Source organism: Hypomesus transpacificus, chromosome 5 (genome assembly GCF_021917145.1).
Source record: "Hypomesus transpacificus isolate Combined female chromosome 5, fHypTra1, whole genome shotgun sequence".
Lineage (NCBI taxonomy): Eukaryota > Metazoa > Chordata > Actinopteri > Osmeriformes > Osmeridae > Hypomesus > Hypomesus transpacificus.
In genome coordinates this window covers 7,082,307-7,098,603 of record NC_061064.1, presented here as the reverse complement: position 1 = coordinate 7,098,603, position 16,297 = coordinate 7,082,307, and the positions used below count along the sequence as shown (strand labels likewise).

The window sequence follows — 16,297 nt, the reverse complement described above, 5'->3', positions numbered from 1 at the left end:
AGTTTAGTCGCCCGGTAGATCCGTACGTCCCCCCCCCCCCGGGGGCCAGAGGCTTGTGGCTGCGTCTCAGGGAGGATGACCGAGATCCTGGTGCCCGACGTGAACCTGAACTCGGTGTGCGAGCGCCTGGAGCACTGCTGCATGGGCCAGCAGCAGACCCCTGCCATCAAGAGACACACCAACACGGGGGCCAAGCTATGGGGCCGCGTACGCAGCAAGCTCCTCAGACAAAAGGTGTAGACCCCCCCCCCCCCTCTCTCTCTCTCCCTCTCTCTCTCTCTTGTGCTTGTTTTCCTCCTGCTCTCTGGTCCTCCGCTCTCTCTCTCTCTCTGTGTCAGTGTTGCATGTCATGTTTTGATTGTTTCCCTCTTTGACATGTCACTGCCATCTGTTTTTTTTGGCGCGTTCTCTCTCTTATCTCTCCTTCTTTGGTGTCTCTTGGTGCATGTCTGTCATTTCCACTCCTTTTCTGTCACTCTCTTCTGTATTTTTTTTCCCCTCTCTCTCTCTCTCTCTCTCTCTCTCTCTCTCTCTCTCTCTCTCTCTCTCCTCTCTCTCTCTCTCTCTCTCTCTCTCTCTCTCTCTCTCTCTCTCTGTACTGCCTGGTTTTCCCTGCTCTGTGGTCTTTAGAAACCACAAACATCTTTCAGTGATTCCATCAGCTTTGTCCGACATGGGTTGAATGACTGTTGTTTCCTGTGTGCTAGTACATGCTGACGGAATGCTGGTGACAGACCCCATTCATTCTCGAGGGGAAATGTTCAGTTGCCAACAATAATGAAAAGACAAGATGCTCGCTCACAGTGGCCTTTGGAGGAAAACCTGATCCCAGCGGTCAGAATGCGTTTCTGTCTCTGGCTTGCATGATGTCTCACTGAGTCATTTTACAGCTGTGGCAGAAATGGTTTTAATCTCCTGCGGTTCGGATGGCTGCGGGATAAAAATGCCTCCCCTCTGCCTGCCCCCCCCCCCCCCACCCTTCATCCCCCCCGCCCCCCGCCCCCCTTTACCCTCCACCACTCTCCTACCCCCCTGTTCCGCTGGTGCACTGTCAGTACCGATGGTGTATCTTCTCCATAATAGCAAAGCTGCTAACCGGAGGTGATGTGATCATGCTGCCAGGAGTGCTCCCTCTGCTGGTCTGTTTGGAGACAGCAGCGAGTCAGGTTGCGTCCGCTCTGATCTCAGGTCTGTTTTGCAAGCACTGCCTCTCCCAGGTATGGTGTGGATGTTATGGTGACGGGGGGCCCGGTCTCAGGTCTGTGCCCATAGGGGGGTGCTGTCGACAGGGGTGGATGGTCACGATGGCGGCCCCGAATGCTGGGGATCTGGGTACCCAGGGGGAGACAAATTCACCGACACATTCCATAAGAATGACATGGCGGCTATGAGTGTGTGTGTCCCCCCCCCCCATGACACACTGGAGTGGAACTGTGATATGCTTTCTGCCCTACGAGTTGGACTGACTTCTGTTTTGGGAACACACACATTCAGATACACAGACACACACACACAGCAACACACATGCATAAATATAGCAACACACAGGCGATACTTACTCCCTCTCAAACACACAGGTTGACAGAGGACTGCTGTTTGAGGTCTACCCTAGATTGTGTGCAGGTTTCGGGGAGCGACTCGTGTGTGAGAGGAGGGGAGGGGGAGTTTGGCTTTGGGAGATTCTATTTCGGTGCTGCTCCTTTCAAAGAGACAGGGGATTCTGGGATTGTTTGGAGTCTCTGCATATTCTCTCCCATAAAGGTGTGACTGATGCGTCGGCGTGAGGATTATAGATTAGTGTTTGTGTGTGCACGCGTCAGTGAGCGACATGTCATTACACACAGTCCCCCCCCCCACTGCATGGCCAGCAGTAACGGCGATCCACATCAATAATCTTCCATGTGTGTGCTGGAACAAAGGGTGTGTGTGCGCAGGGCTGGGCCGGCGGAGGGCTGCTTCAGCACTTTAGACAGACAGGGTCAATACAGGCCGCGGCCTGGCCTCACACAGCCACTCTCATAAGACAGAGATTACACACAGCCAGACCCCCCCCCCCCCCCCCCACCCCCCCCCAGCTCCACTGCATCGATCTGCGCTCGTCCCAGGCCTGTCCTCACCCCCCTCCGTCTCTGCAGAAAAAAGGATATTCGACTTAGTTCTCAACCTGTTTTTCTTTTCACTTTTAGTGCCCTGTCTTCCACTGGGTCACATGTTATGTTACATGCTCACAATCTGCGGTGCATGTGCTATATAAGGGGGTTTCTCTCCGGCTCTCTGGCCACTTAAATCACAGTAATCAGATTCACATGAGTGTCCGATTTGGACTGTGCTTGCCTTAGAATGTGTTGCTGCCATTGTCTTCTCTCACACACATGCCTGCAAACGTCCTCGCCCCCTCACTGACGGCCAGCTTCTCATCTCTTTCTCTCCCTCTTTCTTGTTTTCTCTCTCTCTCTCTCTCTCTCTCTCTCTCTCTCTCTCTCTCTCTCTCTCTCTCTCACTCCCTCTTTCTTGTTTCTCTCTCTCTCTCTCTCTCTCTCTCTCTCTCTCTCTCTCTCTCTCTCTCTCTCTCTCTCTCTCTCTCTCTCTCTCACTCCCTCTTCTTGTTTCTCTCTCTCACTCCCTCTTTCTTGTTTCTCTCTCTCCCTCTTGTTTTTCTCTCTCGTTTTTCTCTCTCTTGCTCTATCTCTCTTTCTCTCTCGCCTGCTTTCTCTCTCTCTTCGCCTTTCTCTCTCTCTCTCACCCCAGTTCTACCCAGCATGGTTCGCTCCCACCCGCGTGCTGCATTTACGTAGGATGAAGTCCCATTCTTCCATCTTGAATGCAGCTTTGACGGCATCATGCCCAACCCGGCCCGGTCCATGAATGAGAGCTCAGTTCCTGCTGGCTTCTAACCCCGGGTCATAAAGTCTTGAGTTCGAGCCTGCTGTATTTATCCTGCTGCACAGGGGGGGAGCAGGCTTTGAAATGGACTGGGGAGGTGGGGTGGGGTGAGGGGGGCACATATAGTAGGTATGGCCATTTTAAACCGTGTCAGACCGGCCAACGGGGTGAAGGGGTAGAGGAAGGATTGAGGGAGAAGCTAAGGTGTTAGGGGAAGGAGGGAGGGAGGGAGGGAAGGAGGGAGAGGGTGTGAGTCAGACTGCATAATGTGTGTTTTTGTTCCGTTCGAGGAGTAGAAAAGTTCAAGAGAAAGGAGAGTGAGCGTTTGTGGTCGTGAAGGAGTGTGTGTGTGTGTGTGTGTGTGTGGAGACGGCAGGGAGAGAAGGAGGAGGAGGAAGGTAAAGGAGGAGAGAGGTGGAAGACGGGCTGGAGCACACCCCGGTACGTTCTGACCTCCTTGGCCTCCGTGACGACACCGGGTCGTCAGCCGCTCTGCGTGTGGCGTTCATTGTGGGCAGATGTGGCGCTCCTCTCCTCAGCATCCTCCGTCGGCGTTGCTGCGGCGCTCCCGTCGTTCTCTCATTAGGAGAACGGAAGGGAGAGCGGGAACAAAGGATTACTGCCTGCTGGCTAGGACATGCGAGAGAATCCAATCTACCAATTCCCTTCCTTCCTTCCCATAATCATATTTCAGCCCACATAGACGGATGGTGTTCCATTTGAGTATGCTTATTAGTGTAGATGACATATTACAGTTTCATCCTCATGTGTCTCTTTAAAAGGCCCCTAAAATGCCAGCCACCCCCTAATGGCCTTATTTATAGGGCATATAAATCCCTGCCCGTCACTGTAGGTGGTGGGGGTTAGGGTCCTTACTGCCCACCATCCATCCCTTCAGACAGCCTCTGTGATTGGCTAATGAGCTCTGGCGGGAAGGAGAAGTGGGACCAAGGGGTAGAATCCCCCAGCTGGTACCCAGGATGACCCTCTCCCCGCCCGGGCCCCGGTTCAAAGCCGCCGCCCCTGGCTTAAAAGCGGGCCCTGGAGAGACGAGCAGGATCGTCTTCATTAGCGGCTGGTGTGTCGAAGCTCGTTGCTAGCCCGCGGCTGTGGGTTCATTAGCATCCCCTTGCTGGTCAGGATCAGTGCTGGCGACCCGCGCTTATCTCGTTAGCATCCGCCTGCTGGACTGGTACAGTCCACCCTGGACTCACTCTGTCATCTACAGGCCTGGTTCAGATGTATACGAACGGGGCGCTGCGGTGCAGATTGCATCTGTAGCTGTGCAGTGTGCTGTTTGCGTTAGATAAGCAGTGACCCTGGCTGGAGAATGGAATACTTGGATAATTACTGCTGGCTGAACGACTTTCCCACAAGGCCGACCAATGAAAACCCCTCTCCTTCCAAGAGCAACAGGAACGTTGTGGAAAGCCGAAACGCTGGCAGCTAGGGTTTGGTGCCACCTGTGCTCTTGGTGTGGCGAGGGCAGTGGGAGGCCGCTGGGTATGGGAACAGTCTCTATACAGTAGTGCAAGGCCATGCAGTATGGGAACAGTCTCTATACAGTAGTGCAGGGCCATGCAGTATGGGAACAGTCTCTATACAGTAGTGCAGGGCCGTGCAGTATGGGAACAGTCTCTATACAGTAGTGCAGGGCCGTGCAGTATGGGAACAGTCTCTATACAGTAGTGCAGGGCCGTGCAGTATGGGAACAGTCTCTATACAGTAGTGCAGGGCCGTGCAGTATGGGAACAGTCTCTATACAGTAGTGCAGGGCCGTGCAGTATGGGAACAGTCTCTATACAGTAGTGCAGGGCCGTGCAGTATGGGAACAGTCTCTATACAGTAGTGCAGGGCCGTGCAGTACGGGAACAGTCTCTATACAGTAGTGCAGGGCCGTGCAGTACGGGAACAGCTCTATACAGTAGTGCAGGGCCGTGCAGTATGGGAACAGTCTCTATACAGTAGTGCAGGACCGTGCAGTATGGGAACAGTCTCTATACAGTAGTGCAGGGCCGTGCAGTATGGGAACGGTCTCTATACAGTAGTGCAGGGCCATGCAGTACAGCTGGGATAGAAGAGTGTATTCCTCCTCAAGGAGGTGACTGTGGAAGGAGTCACGCTGCTCACACACACACACAAACACACACACACACACACACACACGAGTACATGGTCTCTCTTACTCACGCAGGCTGCAGGCCAGGGTTGGGTAAGAAGCCTGTCTTGACGTTAACATGGAGACGGATGGTAGATCTGCTGCTCGGCTCAGCCAATCAGGACCTTCCTCCAGCTGGGAAAGCCATGCCGATTGGCCGAGAGCGCGAACGGTCGCGAGGAAGATCGCGGCAACCGCAGTCGAGAGGCCTTGCGGGGGCCCATCGTGACATCACCAGCACCCGTTCACCGGTGCATCACGCCACGCCGGAGGAACATGTGGACATGCCTGCATGCGTGGCTGCCATATTTAACCAGGGCTATATTTAGTGGAAGCTCGTTGATGAAGACGAGTCACAGCTGCTTGGTTTTGTTGACATCACACCGCTAACATCGTTGAGTCAGCTGACAGCATCGTTATCGCCGCGGCGATACAGGACAACAGCAGTAGCAGTATGTTGGTGGTTTAATCGCATGTAAATCACAGAACAATTCACTGGAGCTAGTTTCTAATTAAAAAGGATTGGAACAGGCTAATTAAAAATAGTCACTCACGGAATGAATATTTATTCAAGCAGAGAGCAGTCATGGGAAGGTACATGGGAACACAATACTTGCAGGAATTAATTTATTCCAAACATCAAAAGTTCAAACTTTTCAATAATTAGTTCTGTTTCAAATATCGGTGCCAGACCGCATTACGTTTCCCATAATGCAACTACAGATTAATTAAGATGAACTGTTTAATCAAAACGCATACATTTACACCGTGATTTATTCCCCTTGCGTGTCGTCGTGTTCAGACACTGTATTAAACATTTTGAACACGCATACGTATTTATGTACGGCACATAATGTGCGATTCACATTTGTTATACAGTACATGTTTTGTTTTTTTCTGGTCTGAGGCGAAGCAATTATGTGCTTCAGCGCTTCACATGCATCATTCATAATCCTTCTCCTTTCACTCAGCGTCCGTCCATCCATCCATCCATCCTTGCAGTAGTAGATGTGAAAAGCAGGTTTCTGGGTGAAGGGGGAAGCAGACAGTGAGTTGAGATTCGAGCTGCGTGTAGTACAGAACCCGGTTAAGGGGGCTGAGGGGGGGAGTTGGCATCTGTTAGTCTAACTACTCCTGTCCTGTGTGTGTGTGTGTGTTTGGAATGGCTAGTTCCTGTGAACATGTGGCCGACACGCAGTCGCTGGACTCCAGCGTACTGTTGTACCATGTGATGCTCGCAAGCATAGCTGAGCAATGACTTCAGATAGACCTGATTAGTCTTCCTGTGTTTGTGTGCGTGTACGTGCATGTGTGCCTAGTCATCCAGGTGATATAGACAGGGACTATTTATATATATATATATAGAGTAAAGGACTATTGGCTTCCACAGCTGAGCTCTGGAATCAGACACACACACCCATTGGATTTGAGCAAAAGAACAATGTGTTCTTATTTAATGGAGCGTTACGCTGGTTGAATGAAACTCATTAGATCACACTCAAACATGCACAAAAAACATGAACTCTCTCTCCCTCTCTTGGTCCCTCTCTAACCCTCCTTCCCACCTCTTTGTCCCTGTCTGGCTCTCAGTTTGATTCCAAGGCTCATTACCCTCATTTTTTCACAGAGCACGCAGAGGCTTTGAGATGGGATGAGCTCCTTATTGGAACCATCTCAGTTTAGGATCTTCTTATATCCTGCAGGCCACTTTCTTTCTTTCTATCTTTCTTTCTTTCAACACACATGTACACACACACACAGACAATCTCTCTCTCTCTCTCTCTCTCTCTCTCTCTCTCTCTCTCTCTCTCTCTCTCTCTCTCTCTCTCTCTCTCTCTCTCTCTCTCTCTCTCTCCCTCACACGTGCGCAAGTATTCTCTGAAGTGAGTAAAATGAGCTCCATGATTCATCCACTTGGACAGACACTCAAAAAGGCTTCAACCATAACTCCTCAAGTCCTCCAATCCCTGTTCTGTTTACCTGCCTTTCTCTTACCTACCGGTTGGCCCCTTCAGCTGTCAGTCAACCAATAATCTCTCATTCCCCTCTCCCCAACCCTCTCCTTTGTTTCCCTGCCAACCGGGCACGCCCCCAAGTCCCTTTCCATTCCAGAGATCATTCCGTCTCCCGACTTCAAAGCCGCTCCCCTCAGCCCGGCTCTTCTCCTGCTGCCCTCCCGGCCCTCAGTAGGATGCAATATACACTGTGGAACACATTCATGCCATGAGTCTCTCAGCTCCATATGTAACCCTATGAAACGCAGCCTGCGGCGTCCTTTAATGCTGCTCATTTCCCAAGGAGAGGGGGAGAGGGGTGGGTGGGTGGGGTAGAGAGGAGGGGATGGATGGGGGTGGTGAGGCAGGTTCCTCCTGGAGGGTTTAATCACAGAGCTGAGGAGGATAGGGGGGGAACGAGGCAGCGCTCACAGGGTCAGCGAGTGCGTCCCGCTGCCTTCCCGCTGGGAATCGGCTATTTTTACAACCTAATTTGACTCCATTCATTTTTAATGCTGTCTGTGGAGGAGTGTGTAGAGTTTAATTGAGAAAGAGAGAGAGAGAGAGGGGGGGGGGTTCGTTTTACAGTCCGCATTAAGGGAGGAGGGGAAAGGGGGAAAAGGGGGGGGTTCCACGTGAGGTCTCAGCAGTGTGTGTGTGTGTGTGTGTGTGCAAGAGTTGGTTCCTGGCCCAGCTCGGTTCTTGCCAGTACCTAAGCAAGGCGCCAGCTCCACTGATCTACCACTACCTCGTCTCCAACCTAAACCCTGATGGGGAAAAGTGAGCTTTAAAAGTAATTGGAGTCCAAGCAACTGATGCATAAATGAGGTTTTTATTAGGTCATTAATTATACCCCCTAGGAATGTCTAAGGGCTCTGGTCTTCTGTTACGATAAGGGAAGTGTGCTGGCCTTGCGCTTGCCTCGCAATAAACTATTATGTGCTTTCAAGGCAAGCAAATAATCAAGGCAGTTTGTAACGACATAACAATGTAATTATGTGAGACAGTGAGAGCTGCGGAATCAGCCTATAACATGCATTAGCCTACTAATGTAGAAGGTCTTAGCTAGTCTGAGTGGCTCCTGTGTGTAAATGGATGTGAGTGCGTGTTTCATGTGTAAGCTAAGCAAGACAGTACAGGGACGAGAGTTACTCTAAGACAGGCAAGACGCCTCTAGCCTGTGGCTGCCGATCTTTCATATAACCGAGCTATTGTCCCAGGGCATCATGGGAAGTGCGGTCCAGGCTCTGTGAGCTGTGAGCAGTGGTACAGACTGTGAGAGAGACAGTGGACCGCTTCTCCCAGAGACGGCCAAGGGGTGCCTGGGGAAAAGTACGGCTGTCCTGTACAGCACTCTGCCCTGCCTCTCTGCTTCGCAAGCGTTTCCGGCAGAGCCACCTAAACCCCAGGCCCAGAAGCCCACCCGCTAAAGCCTACAGGATGAAGCAGATCTCCCACGAGCTTAACGCCATGAAATGAATGTTGTGTATCCTCGCATACACTGTTTAGGCTACGTGAATTTCTTTTTTCTCAATGTGTGGCTTTCATCGAAGAAGCCTTGTCTGGTTGCGCCGGGTGATTTATGTCCATCTCTTTCAATGTGATTCTTGTTAGGCCGAGTGAAAGGAGGTGTATTTGATAGGGTCCGTGCGTCTGCCCCGCGGCCGCTTTTCAATGGCTTGTTTCATTATGTGTGAATGGGGAGCTTTTGTGAGTTTTAATGCAGATAATCCCAATCATTAGGTTAGAGACAGACACACAGACCCCAGGCTGCCTTCAGCACAGAGGCTCCACTCAGCCCCAACACACACACACACAAACACACACACATACACACACCCGCAGAGAGAGAGGGGGGGGGGTTGGGGGGGGGAGGCACATTACCCACAGTGCACTGCGGCTCTTTCCACACAGGGGGCAAAGCACATTTAACTTTATCAGATGTCCCCCGTCCCGTCCCGGAAATTGAATAAGCGGGAGAGAAAAAAAGGCCGTAACAAAAAAAAGAAAAGTCATCTGCTGTTCCCAGGGATTTTCAAGTTTTTTAAATATAGACAATCCTGTCTGGGAATTTCCACCGGGGGAGGGCTAATGGAAAACGGGGTCTTTTTTTTCCACATAGGGGTAGAAAATAGCCCTCGGATCCACGTCGAGGAGTCTTGGGTCAGAAAAACGTGAGCGTGGCCCGGGTTCTGTTGGCGGGGCATGAAAGAGGATGGGGCTCTCAGCGGTGCAGGCATGTGGGCCAGGTGTCGGGGAGATGTTTGTGTCCTGATAAACGCACCGCTTCCTGTAGTGCATTGAACCCTGGGAAGGCACGGGGCCAGGTCAGAGAGATGGAGAAGGCCGGTGAGACAGGAAGTCAAGAAACCAAGAGCAGTTCCAAAAGCGGGCCTTTGATCCACTGGGTTTAGGGGCGTCTTGTCTGTGAGGGTCCTTAGGGGTGTGCTCACGCACAGTATTTGATTCTTCATTTCGGTCCACTAACAGAACTATGTACTTGCTCTCTGCCATCAAATCTAGCATGGAGAGACTATAAAATCTCAAAACTCTATGTCATTTGTGTCTTTCAGTTGGACCCTCAGACAGTGCAGTCAAAGAACTGGCACATGGACGTTATAGAGATGAATGGGGTAAGAGAACACAAAAATCACTGGATTCCCTTCAGATTCCATTCATGGAAGTTACAAGCGCTTACTATCTTGTTATGGTGTGCTGGGCAGTGCTCCATTATCTTGAAGAGGTTGGCCAGCTCTGTAATTGCAGACCAGCTAGTGTTTCCAACCAGCTGCATGAGACATTCACAGCAACAACACCATAACCATTCACACTTCTGGACATTAGAGTAGAATAGTCTATGAATCCCTCGGGGGAAACGTTGTGCTGTTCCAGCTGCACTAAATCTGACAACATGTTGTTCAAGCTGCGTGTTGACTGTGACTCGTCGATCCTCAGATCAAAGTGGAGTTCTCCATGAAGTTCACCAGCCGCGACTTGAGCCTGAAGAGAACGCCCTCCAAGAAGCAGAGCGGGGTGTTTGGAGTCAAAATCAGCGTGGTGACAAAGTAAGTCGGCCCCCAAAACTCAAGTCAGACCGCTCACGGTGGACACAGTTCTGGGTGATGAATGGACAGGACCGACAGTCTTCATGAGTGTTTCCTCTGCCCCCCCGCCCCACCCCGTCCCTCCCTCTCCCTTCCCCCCGCAGGCGCGAGCGCTCCAAGGTGCCTTACATCGTCCGCCAGTGCATCGAGGAGGTGGAGAAGAGGGGGATCGACGAGGTGGGGATCTACCGCATCTCGGGGGTGGCCACCGACATCCAGGCCCTCAAGGCTGCGTTCGACACCAGTAAGAGAGAGAGCACCACCCCCAGAACCACACCCCCCGCGTCACAACACACACGCAAAACCTCACATGAACTATTCCTCCCTATGTGAACTGGCCTCGATTTCCATCTTGTGTGTGTGTGGGGTGGGGTGGGGGGCGCAGTGTGTGGGAAAGGGCAGTGCTGGATGGTTGTGGAGCTGCAGCTGTCAGCTGGCTGCACTCGGAGTCTCCAGCCACAGTCACCCACCGCCCCACCCCCCTCCCCAACCAAGACCCGCCCGGCCCAACTCCCTAAGATCGCCCTGCATTCATGTCTCACTGAGATCACTGGCTGTTCTCTGGGTTCAACAACACTGTTCTGTCATCTCCGCAGCCAGAAGGCTCAGGGAATGCTGCGGTTGTCGTTTCTATGTTCTCGATGTTCTCTGAAGCATGTGTTTGTTTTCTTTTTTGTTTTTTCTTTCTCTCTCTCACTTCTTCCCCACCACATTCTCCCTCTCCCAATCCCTTTCTTGCTCACTTTCTTGCTCACTTTCTTGCTCACTTTCTTGCTCACTTTCTTGCTCACTTTCTTGCTCACTTTCTTGCTCACTTTCTTGCTCACTTTCTTGCTCACTTTCTTGCTCACTTTCTCTCTCTCTCTCTCTCTCTCTCTCTCTCTCTCTCTCTCTCTCTCTCTCTCTCTCTGTCTCTTCCCCCCCAGATACCAAAGACATCCTGGTGATGTTAAGTGACATGGACATCAACGCCATCGCAGGGACTCTGAAGCTCTACTTCCGGGAGCTTCCGGAGCCCCTGCTCACAGACCGTCTGTACCCAGCCTTCATGGAGGGAATAGGTAGGACCTCCACCTCCTCCGCCCAGGCACCACCTCTGGAAGTTCTAGATCAAGACCAGATGTGGGATTGCGTCGTTCTAGAAGGGATTAAGATGGTTCATATTATGTTTTTCTGCTGTTCTCCGCTCTCTCTCTCTCTCTCTCTCTCTCTCTCTCTCTCTATCTCTATCTCTATCTCTATCTCTCTCTCTGTCTCTCTCTCCCCCCTCTCAAGCTCTGTCTGACCCTGCAGCCAAGGAGAACTGTATGATGCACCTGCTGCGGTCTCTCCCTGACCCCAACCTCATCACCTTCCTCAGCCTGCTGGAACATCTCAAGAGGTACACACACACACACACACACACACACAAACCACCACTAAAGTGTCAAACTCTGGACACTCAGCCGTACACTAAATGGTTCTGAGTAGGGTACAGTTGAGCTGACGACCAGGGTCGCGTTGGCGTGCGAGGAGTTCCAAAAAAACGTCCTCTTACACCACGGTCTGGGGGAGCTCACGTTCCTCTCCACTACCGCCACCAGTGGCAGGCCCAGCAGGAGAGGGGAGGAGAGGGGAGGAGGAGGGGGGAGGGCAGAGGGAAAAGACATCAGGGAGCTGAGGTCTCCAGGGCTCTGCTAGCGCGTAGCCACCAGCGCTAACCCACACAGCGAATGCCCTGGGGAAGCATTTGAACCAGTCTGGACCGGTCTGGGCCTGAGTTTCAGGTCAGCCCCCTGTGGTTAGACTGGACGTTAGGGAGCCAGACTTGGACCCATTCAGGAACATGTCCACAAAATACTTCCACCGCCTTGTTTTGAGTTGTGACGGTGGTCGAGGGCCAAACCGTGTGCCCGGTTTGGACCAGACAGTGTAGAAACCGCACCGCATGGCGTCATGCGGGTCGCCCGTAAAAGCGCCTCCTGACCGAGGGGCACGGTCGAGGTCAGCCTGGCTCGAGTGGAACCACTGAGCAGGCCCAGCGACATCCCTGGCGTTCTGTCAGCCACGTCTAGGCTTCTGGTCTGCACGTTTCTGGTCTGAACACACTCTATTTACATCTGCAATAAAAAAAAAAATGAAGAAGAAAAAAAAAACTACAGTCCCCACCAGGCTTTTAAAAGATCTCATTTGGCATGGTTCCCTCCCCCCCTCCCTCAGGATCCGTGGGAGAGTCAAGCAAATGACTCTCCAAACGATCCAAGTTTGAGTTTACAGTAGACCAGATGTGTCTACACCAGTCACTCATCGCCCTGCTCCTACTCCTCCGGAGGAGAGGTCTGTTCATCCTCGCGGTGAGATCGGATTGATAGGAGAGGAAGCGCGGGGAGATACGCTTCACCGCCACAGGGTCACATGATCGGCGAGGGGAGCTATCCGAGGCTGGCAGGGCTGGGTGTTAGACTGCCCCCTGCTGCTCCGCGGCAGCCTCGTTGCTCTCCTGCTCGTTAGCGCCCAGCAGGAGATCAGCAGCAGCAATTCACACGACACTGTGGACACCTGCTGGTCAATTGGGGGAATTACAGTCATGGCACAAACGCTTGGACTGAAAGGATTGTGACGGCTACAGTCAAAGGTTGCTACTTTATCTCGTCAGCGTTAGCGATCTCTCGAAACAGAATGCTCTTAGATTGTGTGTGAGTGAAAGACAGATGTGTGTGAGTGGATGTGTGTGTGCGTGTGTGTTACTGGTTTTGTGTGTGCGTGTCTGACTGGTTGTGTGTTTCAGACTTATTGTGTGTTTCTAACTGGTTGTGTGTGCTGCTCTTGCAGGGTGGCTGAGAAGGAGCCCGTCAACAAGATGTCCCTCCACAACCTGGGCACGGTGTTCGGCCCCACCCTGCTCAGGCCCTCCGAGTCCGAGATCTCCAAGGCACACATCACCACCGCCTCCGACATCTGGTCACATGACGTCATGGCACAGGTCAGTCTGTGTGTGTGTTTGTTTGTTTTTTCGTGTGTGTGTATGCTGCTGATACTCCCACGTAGCCATTTGACCCCCAATCAGAGAAGCTGTGGTCTCCCAGCTGTATTTATACTGTTGGGAACCCCTCTCCTGGATCTGTGCCAGATGTGGAGTGATGAACAGCTTCCCGTGCACCAGTGAGCTACTCAGGACCACATAAACAATCACTTCTATCAATCACCAAGCACGCCCAGCTGAATGTCATAGGTCTCCATTACTGGCGAGAGACCAGGGAGTTGTTTGTTAGTGCGGTCGGTTAGCCCTGTGACTTCCTTCCATATTGTGTCTACTAGGGAATGTTTTGGAGTTGCTCTTCCAGCCTTCTCCTGAGTGTGTGTTTGTGTGTGTTGTGGTCTGGTGATGGTGTGTGTGTGTGCTCATCTCTCTGTGTGTGTGTGTCTCTCTCTCTCAGGTGCAGGTGTTGCTGTACTACCTGCAGCACCCTCCTATCTCCTTCGCTGAGCTGAAGCGGAACACTCTTTACTTTTCCACTGACGTTTAAACCCGTGGTGGGGGGGGGGGGGGGGAGACAGACGGACTCAACACTCACCACCCCCGGACACCCTCCAGCTCCTTTTAACTGTACAGACCCCCCACCCTCCTTCACGCCTCCTCCTTCCAGTTAAACAGGGAAACTGAGAGACACATCAGGGGGGAGTGGATACACATATTTCCCCCCCCCCTTCGCCCCCAGCTCCTACAGTCACGTCTTGTATCCTGTTTTTATGGGTGGAGAGCTCCTCCCAGATCCACCCTCCGTCCTCCTGGAGGGGAGCAGGTCCACCCTCCGTCCTTCTAGAGGAGAGAAGGTCCACCCTCCGTCCTCCTAGAGGAGAGAAGGTCCACCCTCCGTCCTTCTAGAGGAGAGAAGGTCCACCCTCCATCCTTCTAGAGGCGAGAAGGTCCACCCTCCGTCCTTCTCGAGGCGAGAAGGTCCACCCTCCATCCTTCTAGAGGCGAGAAGGTCCACCCTCCGTCCTTCTAGAGGAGAGAAGGTCCACCCTCCGTCCTTCTAGAGGAGAGAAGGTCCACCCTCCGTCCATCTAGAGGAGAGAAGGTCCACCCTCCGTCCGTCTAGAGGAGAGAAGGTCCACCCTCTGTCCATCTAGGGGAGAGAAGGTCCACCCTCCGTCCATCTAGAGGAGAGAAGGTCCACCCTCCGTCCATCTAGAGGAGAGAAGGTCCACCCTCCGTCCATCTAGAGGAGAGAAGGTCCACCCTCCGTCCGTCTAGAGGAGAGAAGGTCCACCCTCTGTCCATCTAGGGGAGAGAAGGTCCACCCTCCGTCCATCTAGAGGAGAGAAGGTCCACCCTCCGTCCATCTAGAGGAGAGAGGGTCCACCCTCCGTCCATATAGAGGAGAGAAGGTCCACCCTCCGTCCTTCTAGAGGAGAGAAGGTCCACCCTCCGTCCTTCTAGAGGATAGAAGGTCCACCCTCCATCCTTCTAGAGGAGAGAAGGTCCACCCTCCATCCTTCTAGAGAGAAGGTCCACCATCCGTCCTTCTAGAAGAGAGAAGGTCCACCCTCCATCCCTCCAGCCAGTGAGCCAAGGCCTGCTCCGTTACTCCACTCTCGTCTCCCTTTTTGTTCAGAGGCATTCCAGAAATATGGCATTTACATATTTTATAAATATCATTTGTTTAGTAGTTCTGTTTTTTTTATTTGTTTTTGTTTTCTTTCCCCTCTGGCTTTGTGCATGTGACTGAGGAGGGCTATGTGTGAGTATGTCTAAACATCGCCAGAGCATATGTGTGTGTGTTGATGAAGGTGATGGAAGACATCAGTAAGCCATCGCATTTCTCTGTGTGCTCGAAAGCACAGCCCTCCCCTCTGTAATTCTTGGCCAAAATTTGCCCTATTTATTATAAATATATATATTACGTGTGCCTGTACAGTCCAGTACAACTAGAGAATTGCTCCAAGGAGTCAGTCATTTGAAGTTTTCAGGTAGTGATGTTTTTTAGCCTCATTTTCTCATTCACGGCCAAGCTGTACTGAAACGATCACGGGAACAAACTAAAAAAAGTATGAATTCTAACAGTTGATTCTGTAGTGTTTGAGATGAGGGTTGTGGAAAAATTCAACTAATGATGGAACATTTGCTTTTTTTCTTGTCATTCCATTGCAAGCCTGTTCCGAGTGTCTTATGACACCAGTATATTCTATGTTATGATTTGTGTAGTTGCCCTCATTGCATGTTCAACTTGTCAATCAAGTCAGGCTGGGTAACACAAAGGTAGGTTGACACTGCTGGTTTTCTGCTGGACCATCAATCTCCCATTAGTGCTGTACAAAGCCAACCTTTCTGCTATCAAGCCTGCTACATATCTTAAATACGCACTGTTAGATGAGTACTATTTGATATTTTTAATATAAGATGAAAAGAAAATCAAAAAATGTTGTATTTTACTTCATTTGAGAAGAACTTGAGTATACTGTATTAACAAGGGTAAATGTACATGTGAACTTTTTTCTTTTTAGTAAAATAAATAAAAGTGTACTGAAATATTGCTCCTGTCATTTTTCATTACAATAACCTTTCAGCTGTTTTGCAACAGTTTATAGTAAAGATTTCATTTTATTATTACACTGTCAATTTACCTCATACAGTCATTCACAACAACAAACTATTTTACTGTATGTAGACTGAAGACAACTATATATGTGTATTAATAAACAGCACATTGATTTGTCTTTAGACTTGAGTTCCTTTCAGAATGAATATTCTTTGGTGAACATACAATTGTTTATTACTATAGAATTTAAGGGAACATGAATATGTACTGTAACAGGTTTTAATGTTGTACAATAAACAGGTGTCTGTTGGGCAACAGTTTTAAGGAAATGTATAGCCTACTGTATGTCCACCACCACATTTGGTCAGTAGATACTACTTTTGTGTTTAACAGACCTTGGTTGATTGGCAATTTCTTGCATGACTATCATGAAATAGGTAGAGAACCCAGCATGCCATATATTGAGTGAACAAGCCTACCCATTATGACACTCACTCAGTAGGTGAGCGCTGGACAAACTAAATATGACAATAGCCAGCTGGCCAGAGTTGACCATTCCCAAGTGTAGGTGGACCTGCTGATCAGACAGTCCAACATGGCAATGTCCATAAGCTTGTGTTTCCATGAGGTACTGTC

The 16,297-nt window shown here is 51.0% G+C and overlaps 1 protein-coding gene across 1 annotated transcript; it reads left to right on the top strand.

Annotated features, from left to right (window-relative positions):
- Positions 1–6: 6 nt before the first annotated feature.
- Positions 7–15,655, top strand: abr (ABR activator of RhoGEF and GTPase). The gene is made up of 8 exons (XM_047020183.1): positions 7–234; positions 9,609–9,668; positions 9,991–10,100; positions 10,244–10,383; positions 11,066–11,200; positions 11,415–11,520; positions 12,951–13,101; positions 13,556–15,655. The coding sequence occupies exons 1-8, from the start codon at positions 76–78 to the stop codon at positions 13,643–13,645; spliced, it is 951 nt and encodes a 316-aa protein (XP_046876139.1). The 5' UTR covers positions 7–75; the 3' UTR covers positions 13,646–15,655.
- The last annotated feature ends 642 nt before the right edge of the window (positions 15,656–16,297 follow it).